The 14,331-nt window shown below is 40.4% G+C and overlaps 1 protein-coding gene across 1 annotated transcript in view; it reads left to right on the top strand.

Moving 5' to 3' along the window:
- Nucleotides 1-14,331, top strand: part of LOC149274819 (usherin-like) — a 287,860-nt gene that overhangs the window by 273,432 nt on the left and 97 nt on the right. Inside the window, exons 67-71 of the mRNA XM_089505229.1 lie at nucleotides 7-224; nucleotides 1,910-2,086; nucleotides 2,767-2,850; nucleotides 11,602-11,846; nucleotides 13,651-13,845. Of these exons, the coding sequence (XP_089361355.1) occupies nucleotides 7-224; nucleotides 1,910-2,086; nucleotides 2,767-2,850; nucleotides 11,602-11,846; nucleotides 13,651-13,845 (919 nt within the window). The remainder of the gene's footprint in view (nucleotides 1-6; nucleotides 225-1,909; nucleotides 2,087-2,766; nucleotides 2,851-11,601; nucleotides 11,847-13,650; nucleotides 13,846-14,331) is intronic.

Below are 14,331 nucleotides of genomic sequence, written 5' to 3'. Positions count from 1 at the left end.
CTACAGTTATGAAGTTCACACGCAGATAACCTGCCCTCAACCAACCCAGGTTGGAGATATACCGTGCACACCGGGGCAAATCGAAGTAACATGCCGTGGAAGAGAGAAGTTATGTGATGTATCGAACCTCAAGCCATATACACATTACAGAGTCCGCGTGGTGGCCAACAATTCTGCGGGTAGCACTGCGTCTGAGTGGACCAGCTACACTACGTTAAAAGAGAGTAAGCGAGGAACCACGTTGATTTATTACAAATATTCTAAACATCAGTGATGGTGAATTAAGAGTTTACTTGACTTGTGCAAATGGACCATTTAGTTTTGGGTCCATTAATTTTTGGACAACAAATTTAAAATCCTGCCCTTTTGGTTCAGACGGAATTCAGAGGGCATTTCCCATTCAGAAATAAAATTTGTTGTCACTCACCCTCATTCACTCTCCAACACTCCCTCTCGCTTCTTGCACTTTCTCAACAATGTGTCTAGCTCACGCTCTCTCCACGTCCCCATCTCCTTTTCCGCATTGCCGCTTCTCGTCTTGCCTCTTCTTGTTCTCCTCTTCTTCTGTATTCTTTCTTGGCCCGTTTCTCTCCTCTATCCGCTGCATTATCCAGACCTCCTGAATCGCTTCTGCAAAAAGAGGCGTGCGTGGAGGCCAGGTTAACGAAGCAGGTAGCAGGGAGAAGAGTACCAGGAAAGGCTGAAGAAAGAATACGGAAGACAGAAGAAGCAAGACAAGAAATGGAGCTGCGGAAAAGGAGACGGGTACACGGAAACTGTTGGCTGACAAGGCATGGAGACGCTGCGAGAGAGAGCGTGAGAGCGCGAGTGAGCGTGAATTAGAGAGAGTGAAAAAAAAGTTCTCTGCTTAATTTTACTTTGTTTTGTTGAGGTCCTCCTCGTTTTTGGACATTCATAATTAACAAAATTGTTGTCCGCTATAAAAAGTAAGACTTCCGCCAAGAGTCTAGCTTACAGGGGGCATTACCTATAGGCTGATTAACCCCTTAGTAAGTCATGTTCTTTGGTGGAGTCATAGGGATGGAAACGTCCCCCAGATGTTTGCTAGATCAATATCTTTTTGTATGGTTGTTTATTTAGCAAATGCTTCATACAATTAAAGGAACACACTTTAACTTTCCGTAGCCACCATTAGAATGACAAATGGGTCTGTCCTTGGCACTTGATACAGTATCAACGAAACCCCCCCTTGCTCATAAACAAATGTATTAAAGTATTGATAGGTTAGTCAGCAACATGAATTATTATTCACAAATTACATTTTAGGAGGCTTTTTAACAATCAAAGGAAACATGCTAATGGCTTCACAAAATGGGATACAAATGAGTGGATGACACAGTAGCATAATTCACTATCTCAGTGGCCTAATTTGTAGAAAAAATATATTTACTACATAAAGTCCTTTGAGCCCTTCAGCAATAAATAGTGAATTGGTGTGACATCAGTTATCTGGAGAAATGAAGCATATTGTACCAATTAACCCGGCATGTTTATGTCTGTTACGTGATTATTAAGACGCAGGGTGGTTTTTTTTTTAAGCACATTATGGCCTGTTTGTAAATGCAAATTAGCTTAATATAGTAGCTGGCAATTACCGCATGGGAATTCAATAAAGACGAAAATATATATTTGCACCCCATTCTTGAATAACAATGCATTGTTTCCAAGGTAGGCATTTGCAAGATGGCGGACGGCCGTGGCGACGGCAGGGTGATGTAGGGGGAGGTCTCTGGGGATGGTGTATGAATTTATTGTAGTTCAACCATAGTAAAGATCAAAATTCATGTTTAGAAACCAAGAATAATGCATTTTGGTTTTTTTTATTTATTGGCTATTTGTGATGGCGATTTTTTTTTTTACTTTTTTCATTTTTTATTTTTTAATCTAGAGCCAGAGTACAAATCCAATTTTATTGTTTCAAGTAACATAACAACTTTATTCCTGGACTGGAGTTTGACCTTCCAGCTCAATGGACGCTTGAAAGAATTCGCCGTTACGGAAAGGGGTCAGAGAGTCTACAGCGGCCTGGACAGCAGGCTTTATATTCCAAAAACCACGGATAAAAGTTGGTGACTTTCAATAATATTTTCTTGTTTTCTCCAGCAAAGCTGACCTGTTTGCTAACACAAAAATAGTATGCTACAAATTGTGCTTTGCATAAAATGTTGAACAAAATAAAATATTAATAACAAAAATATTTATAATTAGACTTAAAGTACTACTGTTAATAATAATGCTATTGTTGTTATTGTTGTTATTATTACTTTTATTATTCTAGTTTTCTCCTGACTGGGTGAGCCGTGCATTGAGTTTAATCCACATCTTTGGGATTTAACCATTTTATTTGATGGTGAAAAGGAAAAATGCGTAAAATTCCCCCCATAATTTCTGCTGGGACAGCATACTATGTATTATACTTTTTAATTTGTTTTTACATTACATTTTGCTCACGTTTGGGTTATTGGTCCTATTTGTGGCATATTTGTTTCCAATATTCAAACTGTATGCGTATAAAAAAATTAACAGAAGGGGTGATACGTAAAAAAAAAAAAAAAAAAAGTGAATCTGCTTTGGAAAGTGGTCTTATCGCCATAGCAACCATTGAAACAGTCCAATCAGTGAGATCGCTTGCTACTATGTTTAGACCATCTTCAAACTTTGCACCGGAATCTGCTTAATACATAACTGACTCAATAATATATTTTAATGCCAGGAATTTATTGTAACCGCTCTGTTTGTCTGCAGCCTTTTACTTCCAGGTGACATGCACCACAGACATGGGGACCGCTAGCACCCCGATCGTGAGATACAACTCCGCCACGGGACTTGGTAATATAGCTTTCTATTTCTCAGAGGGTATTTTTGAAGCATTGACCATGGGGGGGAGGGGGGCGGAATCTGCTTTTATTGATGGAAGGTTGGGTAAGACTGTGGAGTGTGGCCCTCGGGGTATTATATTCCTGAACTTGCCCCAGGACTTAGAAAATGCATGTTGCGGGTAATTTATGGAAGGTAATTCTAATACGAAGTAGTTTATGGGTCTTACCACTGGTCAAGCACAAAAAGTGTTGCTGCTGATTGGACTTATTCCATTGGCGATGAGGACACTTTTAGGACTTTGCATCAGATTTGTGCTTCATAAATAACCAACATTTTGGGGTTCAACCCCGGAGAGCTTCTGCTGCAGGAAGAGCTTGGCTGGCCCTGTACAATGTATAGTTGAATCAGTGAGATTTCTTCAGTCTTCTTACATGTTGACCTATACATTATACAAGGTCAACTCAGCCCTTCTTACTGAAGAAACGTACCAGCGTTGGACCTTCATAATGAATACTCAAGTGAGGGAGTTGGAACCCCAGCTCTATCATCATCTAATGGTTCTGAACTTATTTTGATAGATAAATACTTGCTACAAGCTCAATAAGGATACGTCGAGCAGAAAAGTACCAAAATATCCTTTAAAATTGTATAAACTATTTATTTAACCCAAAAGCTTGTTAAAATGATGCAAGCGTGTATTAAAAAAAAAAGCAAAACTTCAGAATTATTCAGTTGTTCTAAGATTGCAGGTGGGATCCATTTATCTACCCACCTTATAAAACGCTGACGTATAGATTATATATATATATATATATATATATATACTGTATGTTACCAACTGTGTCTGTAAATTCTAGAAACCAAAATATTTGTATAAGCGAGTGAATTGCTTTTTCTTGTTTAATGCGATGCTTTATGTCAGGCTATCAGGCAGGGCCGCCCCGTGTGATAGACCTCCACTGTTTATTTTCCTAAATTAAGATGTCAAATAAAGGTTGGAATTATTCACCCAGATTATGCTTTTGCTGAGAGTGTATAAGTCAGCGTCTGACATATTCTATTTGTGGGCTTGTTGGGGGAGTATGACACGTTCCTCTGTACTAAGTGTATAGATTGAGATGTGATCATTTCATGTCTCATGAATCAGTCTGTTTTATGGCCGCTCTGTAATGAAACGCCTTCACCAAAACCAGGGCATAATAACATGGTTATGGGATTTTTACTTTTTAAATGTTTAATTTTGGCAGATAACGGGAACCTGGTCAGATTTCCTAAGAGGGATATTAATAGTATTTTCGTGACTTTTTGGCATTGTTTATAGAAAATTGAGCTTTTTTCCCCAATTACTGCAGAACATACTCATTTCTGGTTCTTTTTGTGTGCTTTTATTATGTGATGACTTCCATTTTATAGTCATTTTTAATTATTGCCCGATCTTAATACTTTTCCTGCTACGGAATTCCTATTGTCTCCACGTGAATACCGAGCCCACAGCAACAATTGCTCTGAACCAGCAGAAGGCTTTCCGTCTGCAGCCCTCGTAACACAAATCATCTGAATTGCTCAAGGTTATCTGATAATCCCGCTTCTAAAATCCATAATTTTCCTTTCCTTGCCTCCATCAAGTCCAGGCACATGATTGGAATACAAGTTGGTCGTCCTTGTTAGATATCTTTAATATATACATGTACGTATCAGACTATTCCGGTCTAACCAGGGGAACTGGTTATGAAATGTTATTAGTGCAAAATGCTTCGGGGCAGTTTATGTTTTACTTACGCTATACAGGGGCATGAATGAAAACTGACAATGAGAAATTACCTAATGACGATAGCTCGAGGGTGTGGGATTAGATTTAGATGATAAGAAATGATGATGTATTAACACTAGACTTGTGCAAATGGACCAAAAAAGGTTCAAACTAGTTTTAAATTCCGTTTTCGGTCAGTTAATGTAATATCTTGCCCTTTTAATTTGGAGAGCTTTTTCCATTCGGAAACTAAATTTGTTGTCACTCACGCTCACTCGTACTCTCTCACTAAATCTTTCGCACACGCTCATTCACTTTCCTACACTCTCGCTTAATGTCTCTGTCACGACCACCACTACACTGGCACTTACCGCAGAAGTTTTTCTACCCAAAGTACTACTGCTGAAGGAGAAGCCCCCGGCAGCAGCACCCAAGGATTTAGAGGATCCCAACAGTAAGGAGGCCAGGTAGAGGTAGGTAATATTGGAATGGAGTTGGATCAACAAGGTATTGGTAAAGCGTAGAAGGATCTGGTAAAGGATCCCACAGGGTGGAGATGATGCCAAAACGGTAGTCAGGAAAGCTGGGTCAGAGCACCAAAATCGGGTAGTCATACAAGCCGTGGTCAAAAGGAGACTAAACAGCACGGTGCACACAGCAAAGACCACAACAGGGTAACTGGGAGGAGGATTTGCGGACTTTTAAATCCTGTGCCAGACCTAAGCTCCGCCCACTGGATGACATCACTGATGCAGCTTCAGCCTGTCATCAAGACCACGCCCCCAGCTATGCTGTGACGACACGCCCCCGTCTTCTACTCAGGAACCATGGATGTGCCGAAATCGGGTAAGTACTTGTCTCTGGGGGTCTCCACCTCGTGGTGCCCGTCGCGCACGGGCATTAGCTTGCCCGTTCTTGCCGGGACCCGGGACTGTGACAGTCTCCTTACCTTTTCCATTTCCTCGTCTCCTTTTCTGCAGCTCCGCTAGTTTTCTTACTTTCTTGTCCGCTTCTCCTTGGTATAAGCTCTATTATCCAGGACTCCCGGAGCGCCTCCGCAAAACGCCGGGGTCTCCAGCTGAAAAGCTGTAAAGTTCCGTAAGCTTTCAGGACCTCCGCGCTCTCTTCTTTGTGAAATTGAGTTCCTGAAAGCTTATGGAACTTTACAGCTTTTTCTGAATTGGCCCAAAAAAGTATCAACATCAGCTAAAGATTCCTTGGTCCAAAATAAAAGGATTTTTAACACCTTTTGGATTATCTTGAATTATAAAACTCTTTGGATCAAAAGGGGTAGGGAGTTTTTTTAATTGAGTTTATAAAACCATCCAAAGAGCAAAGGGATTGTCTAGAAGGCCACGCTCTCTTCTACCAAACCAAGAGCCTCTAGGGAGGATCTGTAAATTTCCTTGGTATGCCTACCTTATGTGTCATGGAATTGTTTTTCTACTTATTGGTTTAGACGATACAATTGCAGCTGTCCTTATATCTAACTCCACAGGATTCCATTTCCTTTGCTCCTATTGGTTGAAAGGCATAGCAAATCTTTGCGGATGGCGACTGTTACCAGTTTAGAACTTGCTCCACAACAGGACTTCATCTCCAGCCGCAGAGTGTTCCATACGCTATTTGCTATTCCATACAAGACACATTTCGCTTTATTAAGGTCGCATTTAAAAAAAAAAAAAAAAAAAAAAATGAAAGTACTTGGCTCTGGAAGTGGGTAAAAAATAAATAGCCGAATAATGTCCCTGACTTTCTGTCTCAAGTTACAGTTGCTTTACAAATATAAATGCGGCGTCTCTGTGGTTGGCTGTCGCTATTATATTTTATTATGTCATTGAAACTGCTTGTCATCTGAAAGACAGAGACGTTCTCTCGGCTGTCTTCATGTGTTTATCATGATGTTATTGCTTGGCTACATACACTTGGTTGATTTTCTTTTTTTTTTTATTTCTACAGATTTATAATTTCCCCTGAGTCAGGGGGTAACTTATAATATCGGAATACAGAGTTATAATATTGACATTTCCTTCCCATTATTGTAATGAGATCTTATTCCTTGAAGTCTTGGATTCTCAGCTGAGTTGCCCCTCGAGGGTTTATTATGTTTATTGCAATAATGTTAATATCATCATTTTCTGTCTTGATGGGAGTTGTTTGGTTGGAGCTTCTAGCTGGTTTAATTGATACTGCGGAGTGTAACTCTCATAGTTCTCAGCCAGCCACTTGGCAAATTGAGCATCATGGCATTTACAGTTCTAGATCCTAAAATGACTCTTTGTAACGTAGGGTAATGCTTTGGTTTCCAATGTATGGCTCCAGGAGGGGAGTATCCATATGTATTTCTATACATTGGATATATAATAATTTTTTTTTTTATACATCTTGGTTTCTATTGAGTTGGGTTGTTAAAGGAGAAGTACCACTTTGTAATCAATTTTCTAGCCACAAACTATCAGCATCTTGCTCATTAAATGAACAACATCAATGCAGTGGATATTTGTGGGCCATGATCTGGAAAAATCTCTGTATAAATCCAAGTCCCTTGGCCAGTTACCCATTGGCACCTGCCTTAGTGTGCTTACCATTAGCTGTTAGAGCATCCGTGGTACCAAGCATGACATGAGCATGTAGCTGGCCTTTGTAGGGTAGGAGAGGGTCGCATTGTCCCTTGGGTGGAATGGTATGGTGCCATTATGGAAATGAAACTCTGTACATCCCCTCGTTACTGCCATGTCCTGGGAGACAGTCTAGTTTAACTTTAGTGATAGCTTTCAATATCATAGGTTTGCTTAAATTACTCGTGGGTGCTTATTAATGAAGAGATACATTGTGCGGCTCCGCATTTCTAGAAGTCATAGAAACGTAGAATTTGAGGGCATATAAGAACCATTCAGCCTATCTGGTCTGCACATTTTTTCCTGACATAAAGACTCGACCCCTTCTGTTCCATTTATCTACTGTCCACTCAGTAATATAAAACATCCTTACATTACATCTAAACCACTGACCTTCTAGTTTTAGATGATGACCTCTTGTTCTAACATTTCTCCTCCATTGAAATAAACTTCCCTCCTGAACTTTGTTAAATCCCTTTAAGCATTTAAACATTTCCATCACATCTCCCCTCTCCATTCTCTCCCCAAGCCGTATATATTGAGATCCCTCAGTCTTTCTCGATAATTTTTATTCTGCAAACCACTCACCATTTAACATTTTTAGTAGCTCTCCGCTGAACTCTGTCCAATGTGTCAAAATCCTTCTGGAGACGGGGTCTCCAGAACTGTACACAACACTCTAGGTGAGGTCCATACCTGGGAACTTCTGGGCTCTGGCTACCCGGGGCCCGGAAGTGGGCGGTCCCGCTGATGTCAGGGGCGTTCCCGCGGCCTGGAGGTTACGAGTGTTGACCCAGAGAAGCGGAGAGGTATGGTGAGGTCTGCCCAAAGATCCTTAAACTGGAAGAACCTTCTCCGTCTGCTACTAATGTGTCTTACTATGCAACCCAGCACCCTGCATGTTTTTTGTGACCCTTTATTGCATTGTCTGCTCACCTTTAAGTCCTCTCATGCCCCTCTTTTCTGTTCTCGCTGACAGCACAGTGTCAATGCTATATTCTACCTTGGCATTTTTACATCCCAAATGCTTTATTATCTATTTATTAACATTAAACTGCAGCTGTCACACTCCTCGACCATTGTTCTAATTTTAATGAAATAATTTGCCATTTGTTTTGCTTGTTCCACCTGGAACCTGGATGTCTATCCTGTTGCAGAGCTTTGTATCGGGTACCCCGCGAGTAACAAGGCCTTCTGAACATACACCATTAACTACAACCTTCTGGCTCCTGTCAGTCAGCCATTCCAAACAACTATTCAAAAGATCTTCTATATCGTCTATAGGGGACAGTGCCAAACGCCTTACTGAAATCTAGGAGAAAAGTATAGTTAAAATGATACCATTTACTGAAATCTAGGCAGACTACTGCTCCTCCTCGGCCTATTACCCAGTCAAATAAATACATTAAATTAGTTTGATATTATCTACCATTGAATGCCTCAAAGCCTTACCAAAGATAATTCCCTAGCCATGTAACCTTTTTCTTGGGAACGCTTAATTGTCATGTGACTGAAAAGCGGGTATTGACTGTGTTTTGCCATAGACACTCAAAACAGTTCTTAAATGATACTGCCTTTTTATGTGATTAAACTTTCACAAGAAGGAATAATATTACACTTCTGCTGTGGTTTACTTACTTAACATACTAGAGAGCACAAATAACGTTTTGTATAAGTGGAATAAAACCTTTGAATGGCAAATCCAGTGATCTGATTTTAATGGGATATATATATATATACACCGTGTGTATATATATATATATATATTTATATATGTGTGTGTGTGTATATAGACTCAAAGGCAGGGGATAAACCCTTCACACACAGGGCTGAAGGAGGGAAGTGGGAAATCTAGAATCTTTATTGACTTATTTTGTATTTTCTTCTTTATTGGAAGTCCATTGTTTTGCATATTGCAGTAGTGACACCTATAGGTCTATATATACCTGGCAGTTTTTTCCCTATAGAAAATGTCATACAAACTGGAATCCTCTGTTTTCTCGGATTAACTCAACATTACCTGCCCCTAATAGACTAATTCTTTGAACGGACCTCCATCAAGGTAAGATAGTGCTAGTGACGGCATGGTGCCGTTCTTAGCACCTGACTGGGACTGCTAGCGACGGCACCATGCCGTCGTTAGCAGTCAAGGACTGTCCTGGGTGGTTTCAAATTCGGCGGGGGGGCAACAGGGGGGGCAAGGAATAACCTAGGGGGGCAATTGCCCCCCTGTAGCGACGCCACTGTGTGTGCTACTGTGAGTAAATGTATGGAAAGAATGGCGTGTGCTTCTGTGAGTGAATGGAGATATGAAAGGCGTGTGAATGATCAGTAATTAGGGTTGAAGCCTTGACGTGGCATTACTGTTCACGTAGGAAGTTAAATTATGGCACAAAAAGTACACATTTGCAAAAACGACACCCCTTGGCTCATCTAATGAGGGGCTGCATGTGTTTCTAGTACAAACCTGGAGTGCGCAAGACACAAATGAACATGTTGCTTTGGTTAGAAAAAACATATTTTCAAGCCAAAGCGACATATTCCGTCATTATTTGTGCACTCAACTTTTGTCCTAGAAATACATGTAGCCCCTCATTTGAAGCTCCAAGGGGTGTAGTTTCTTAAAATGGATGAATTGTCTGAATGAGGGAGAGCATGAGTTAATATGTGGATGAGTTGTCTGAATGAGGGAGAGCATGAGTTAATGTGTTTGTGTGTATCATAGATGTATAATTGTGGAAGGGCAAAGACGGCACTAGCAGGATGTTTGAGCCTTGGGGAACAGGATGGCACAGGCAGGGTTTATATGGGACAAAGATGGCAAATGTTATGTGTGTTATCTGGGTGCTGGCCAGGTTCTATGTGGGCAGCGTGGTTGGGGTGTGCAACCTGTGATCTATCCCTGTAATTTAGGGGGTTTTAAATATACCTTTAATGCCGTGTTTTTATGTGAATTCCAATTGATCTGTACCTGCAAAGCTTGGTTTGTGTGTTCTTCTGTAGATCCATATCTGCTATGCTATGTTTCCATACATTATTTATGTATACCTGCAAATACAGGGTTTGTATGTCTTGTTCAGTTGATTAATACCTGCAATGCTGTTTCCATGTATTTATTTGATCTATACCTGCGATGCTACGTTTCATATGTTATTATTGTATACCTACAAATACAGGATTTGTATGTCTGATTCTGTTTATTTGATCTATACCTTCAGTGCTGAGATCACAAGTGAATTTCAATTGATCTATACATGCAAAGATGGGTTTGTGTGTTAATGTGTTGATCTATGCCTGCTATCGGCAGCAGGGTCTAATATTTATATATATATATCGGCAGCAGGGACTAATATTAGGCCCTGAAATCATTTAGTAGAAAAGTTAAGGTATTGTGTTGTTTAAAGGATTTCAAGGATTAGTCGTACTAAATTGTGGCTTCAGTTTTCCCATGTTGAATGTACAAGTATTGTATTGGCCAATAACAAAAGTATAATTCCATAGCACATTACTCTTGGCAATATATATATATATGTGTGTGTGTGTGTGTTTTTTCAGTGGTATGATTTAATGGTGGAAATTATTAATGCCCCCCCCAGTTTGACTGTGGTATCTTGTGTGCCCCCCCTATATATCGTTTCTAGAGTCGCCACTGTGTTTAATGTAATCATACGTGTTGGAACGCTGGAAAGGAACACTGTGATTAAAGGTAGTGATTAAATGCTTAATGTTCCAGGCATCCTCACCAAAGAAGAAGACGTATTAAAGTACTTTGTGAGTACTTTAATATGGATTATTTAAAAGGTTAAAAAAAAAAACACTTAGGGAGAAGCTGCAGCTCGAGAGCACCTCCTCCGAGGTGTGACAATTCCTGCCATTGATTGGCTGCTTGTATCCAGATTAGTCTGTATTTGGTTTTGCTATGGGGCAGGTTTATGCTACACAGACTTTTAAGGATCGAGTTGTATTTGTGAATATTTATATTTTTTATAAGTTATGTTGTAACTTTTGTGTTCTTTTGGCTTTGGCCGCGCGCTTGATGTGTTCCGCTTTTTATTGCGCATGATCACCCAGAAATTTTCTCACCAAACGTTCTTTTAAAAACCGAATCCGCTAAATATATAATAATCTGTTCTTATCCAGCTCGAGAGCGGCAGCACAATATTTAAAGGAGGAGTATCCATTTTTTTTAGACACAGGACTGACTATAGCTGTGTTCGGTTCTAAAGGTGTCTTATGATGTTTGATTATCAAATCCATATTTTAATTAGCATAAAGCAGGTTGTACAAATTGGATCGGTGCGTTGGACATTATAAGTTAATTAAAGTCTAAGTAGGTAAAGTCCTCTGAGTAAGTCCATCACCGACATAATGTTTGTAAATCCTTATATTCAGCTCCGGCGCTGACGTTTCCGAGCGGAAAGAACGGAACGGCGGAGACGGGGAACGCAATTTACAATGAGCTGTGGTTTATAATCCTGATGGCCCTTTTGGGGTTGCTGCTATTAGCCATCGTTTTATCATTGGCCCTCCAAAGGAAATTGAGCAAACAGCCGTACCCCAGAGATCGGCCCCCGTTGGTTCCCCTGCAGCAGCGCGTCTCTCCTTCAAGTGCTTATTCCCAGAATGAGACTTACATGGTATGCAAAATAACATTGTTATAATATATGACGTTTGATGATAATATAATATTTACTGTGTCGCTATAATATTTCCACGTTCCCCCCCCTTCCTCCTAAAAGTTAAAATGTCCATTATGATCCTGTGCAACAACACCCAAGCGTCTGTATACAGTAAAAATAGCAATATATAACTTATTAGACATCTTTATGTTCTTTATGATGATAAGTAAATACACACGCAGATATATTGAGCTTGTTTCATCACATCAGTGTCATCAACCTCGTGTTGATGGAATGGAGAACTTAAGTGTCCCTGCTACAGAGCTCAACAATGTCCTCCGTCATACGGCCACACACTTTTGGCTGTGATGTCATAATGCAGAAATGAGACGGAGCAAAACATGTGGATCTCTGCAGGAGAGGAACCGATCATGACAGCCTTTATTAATATATTTATCTTACTAATATTTTTATCTTGGCCACTGGGAGTAACAAGGCGATGAGCAGACCACTGAGCTAGTTGAGGAAGCCACCGCCAGGTTCTTTCTTATGTTACAAACTGGGAATGTAAGAGGCAGGCACATGGTTTTCATGGGGCACTGAAAAGTCTACGGCAAACCCTGTCTCTTTCCTTGGACACCTAACGGCCCCTGCATCCCCTTTTTTTTGGGCACTGCGTAGCTGTATTGTAGTTCTGTTCTTGCCTTTCTCGCTCTTCTCTTAACGTTTCTGTTCCTTCCTATATCGTATTTCGTTATATCCAGAAAACTTCTCTATCTGATAACCAGCACGCTCTTCTGCAAGCGCCTCTTACACAAGTTCCTATCACTTTATCATCACAAGTCTCAGAGACAAATGGAAAGGTGAGACATTTCTTTATAGGGACATTACTTTTGATTTACTTTATGTATTTACAGGGGACAGCCAATGGATTTTTTTCTTTGCGTCTTTAACCAAGTGCTGTATTCTGTATTGTAGGTTAGCATAAAAAAAATTGTTTTTATTTCATTTTCTCACAATAAATGCCCTTTTTCTGCAGACCAAGAGACTGCCATTGTTGTCAGTCATGTGACATTTTGGGTGACTTTCCATGCTCAAACACTACACTGAGTTGATGCTTTATGGCAGTGCTAATGAAGTCCTGCTTAATTATATATAGTCATTGACATTGACTAACACTGAGCCATACTATTGTTTACTGCAAGCAGTATAATAAAGAGTCAGGGTGTTTGTCTAGTAGGGAGAACTCACACAAATGCGAAATAGACTGTCCAAAATTAAAGTTTTATCCATAATAATGGTTACTGATTTTTTTTTAATAATGTTTGCTATTCAGACCAGTGCTACACAGATCTTGATGTAGCTGTAAGGTTGGGTCACCAGTTGACAGAATATGGGATAGGGTTGTAATCCATATAATAACTTTGGAATAAAGACATCATAGTTGTTACAGACATTGCATGATTGGTAACTGGTTCACGTTTTTCATACTTCAGTGTGATCCGGTTGCCGTTCTCTCCGGTTCATCAAACCAAGTAACCCTAAAACGTTTCACAATGCACTCAGAGGTACTGCAGCGGCCCAAGCTGGACGTGTGTGTTGTGTGTAGTGGTTTGGTTTGCATGGCTTGCCTTCTTTTTGAGCACAGATGCTACAAATATCAAATTAATGTTACATTTTTGGGTGGGATGGATGTAGGTTTGGGGGAGCATGGACAGGACTCGGCGGGGCATAAGTGAGTCTATTATCCAACCTGCGTCCCTTTAACAAGTATTTATCCATTATTTTCACACATTATTATTATTACAACTTATATTTGAAGGGAATATCTGAAATAAAGATCCCAGGACTGGAGTCAACGGTGATCCGTAAAACAAGCCACAGCCAGATCAGCCACAGCTTCTCCCAGAACTCCCTGTACCGCAGTGCTAGCCAGCTGATGACTTCGCACGATAAGAAGTCCTTGGTGGACAGCTCGGTATGGGACAGCGTTCTACAGGGACATGACAGCGGGATGGTGAGTGCGCGGATTTGCTATACAGATTAAACATACATGGCTAGAGAAATTTAGCGTAGAAAAGTTTGGTCTGTCTACTCCGTTTGGGGTGAAATATAGTCTTAACTCATCGCCTCAACCTGGTGTCAGTCCTTGCCATATTCCATACTATCCACAACTCTGGATCAGCCAGCCTGGGTAGATCCTGTGTTATGGCGCGAATGCATACTGTTGCTTATGGTAAAGGGGCTTCCTTGTCACTGTTGAATCCATCCAGGCTAATTCTATACCACGTGCTGCCTCTCAGGAGAACCTGGTGGATCTCTTTATCACTGGATAGCTTTAACTGGGGAGAATCTTAAAATAGCAATAGCTGTAGAACATATAACATTATATCCCTCAAAAGGAGACCAACCATATCTCCTGGATGTATGCGGAGATACCTACACGCTTGTCTCATATACTTTATAAATCTATTAATCCAAAACATTTTTTTCCCCACTTTGT

This window comes from Sceloporus occidentalis, unplaced genomic scaffold, assembly GCF_023333645.1.
Source record: "Sceloporus occidentalis isolate IW3139 unplaced genomic scaffold, rSceOcc1.0.p SCAF_319, whole genome shotgun sequence".
NCBI lineage: Eukaryota > Metazoa > Chordata > Lepidosauria > Squamata > Phrynosomatidae > Sceloporus > Sceloporus occidentalis.
This window is presented reverse-complemented; position numbering and strand designations above follow the sequence as displayed.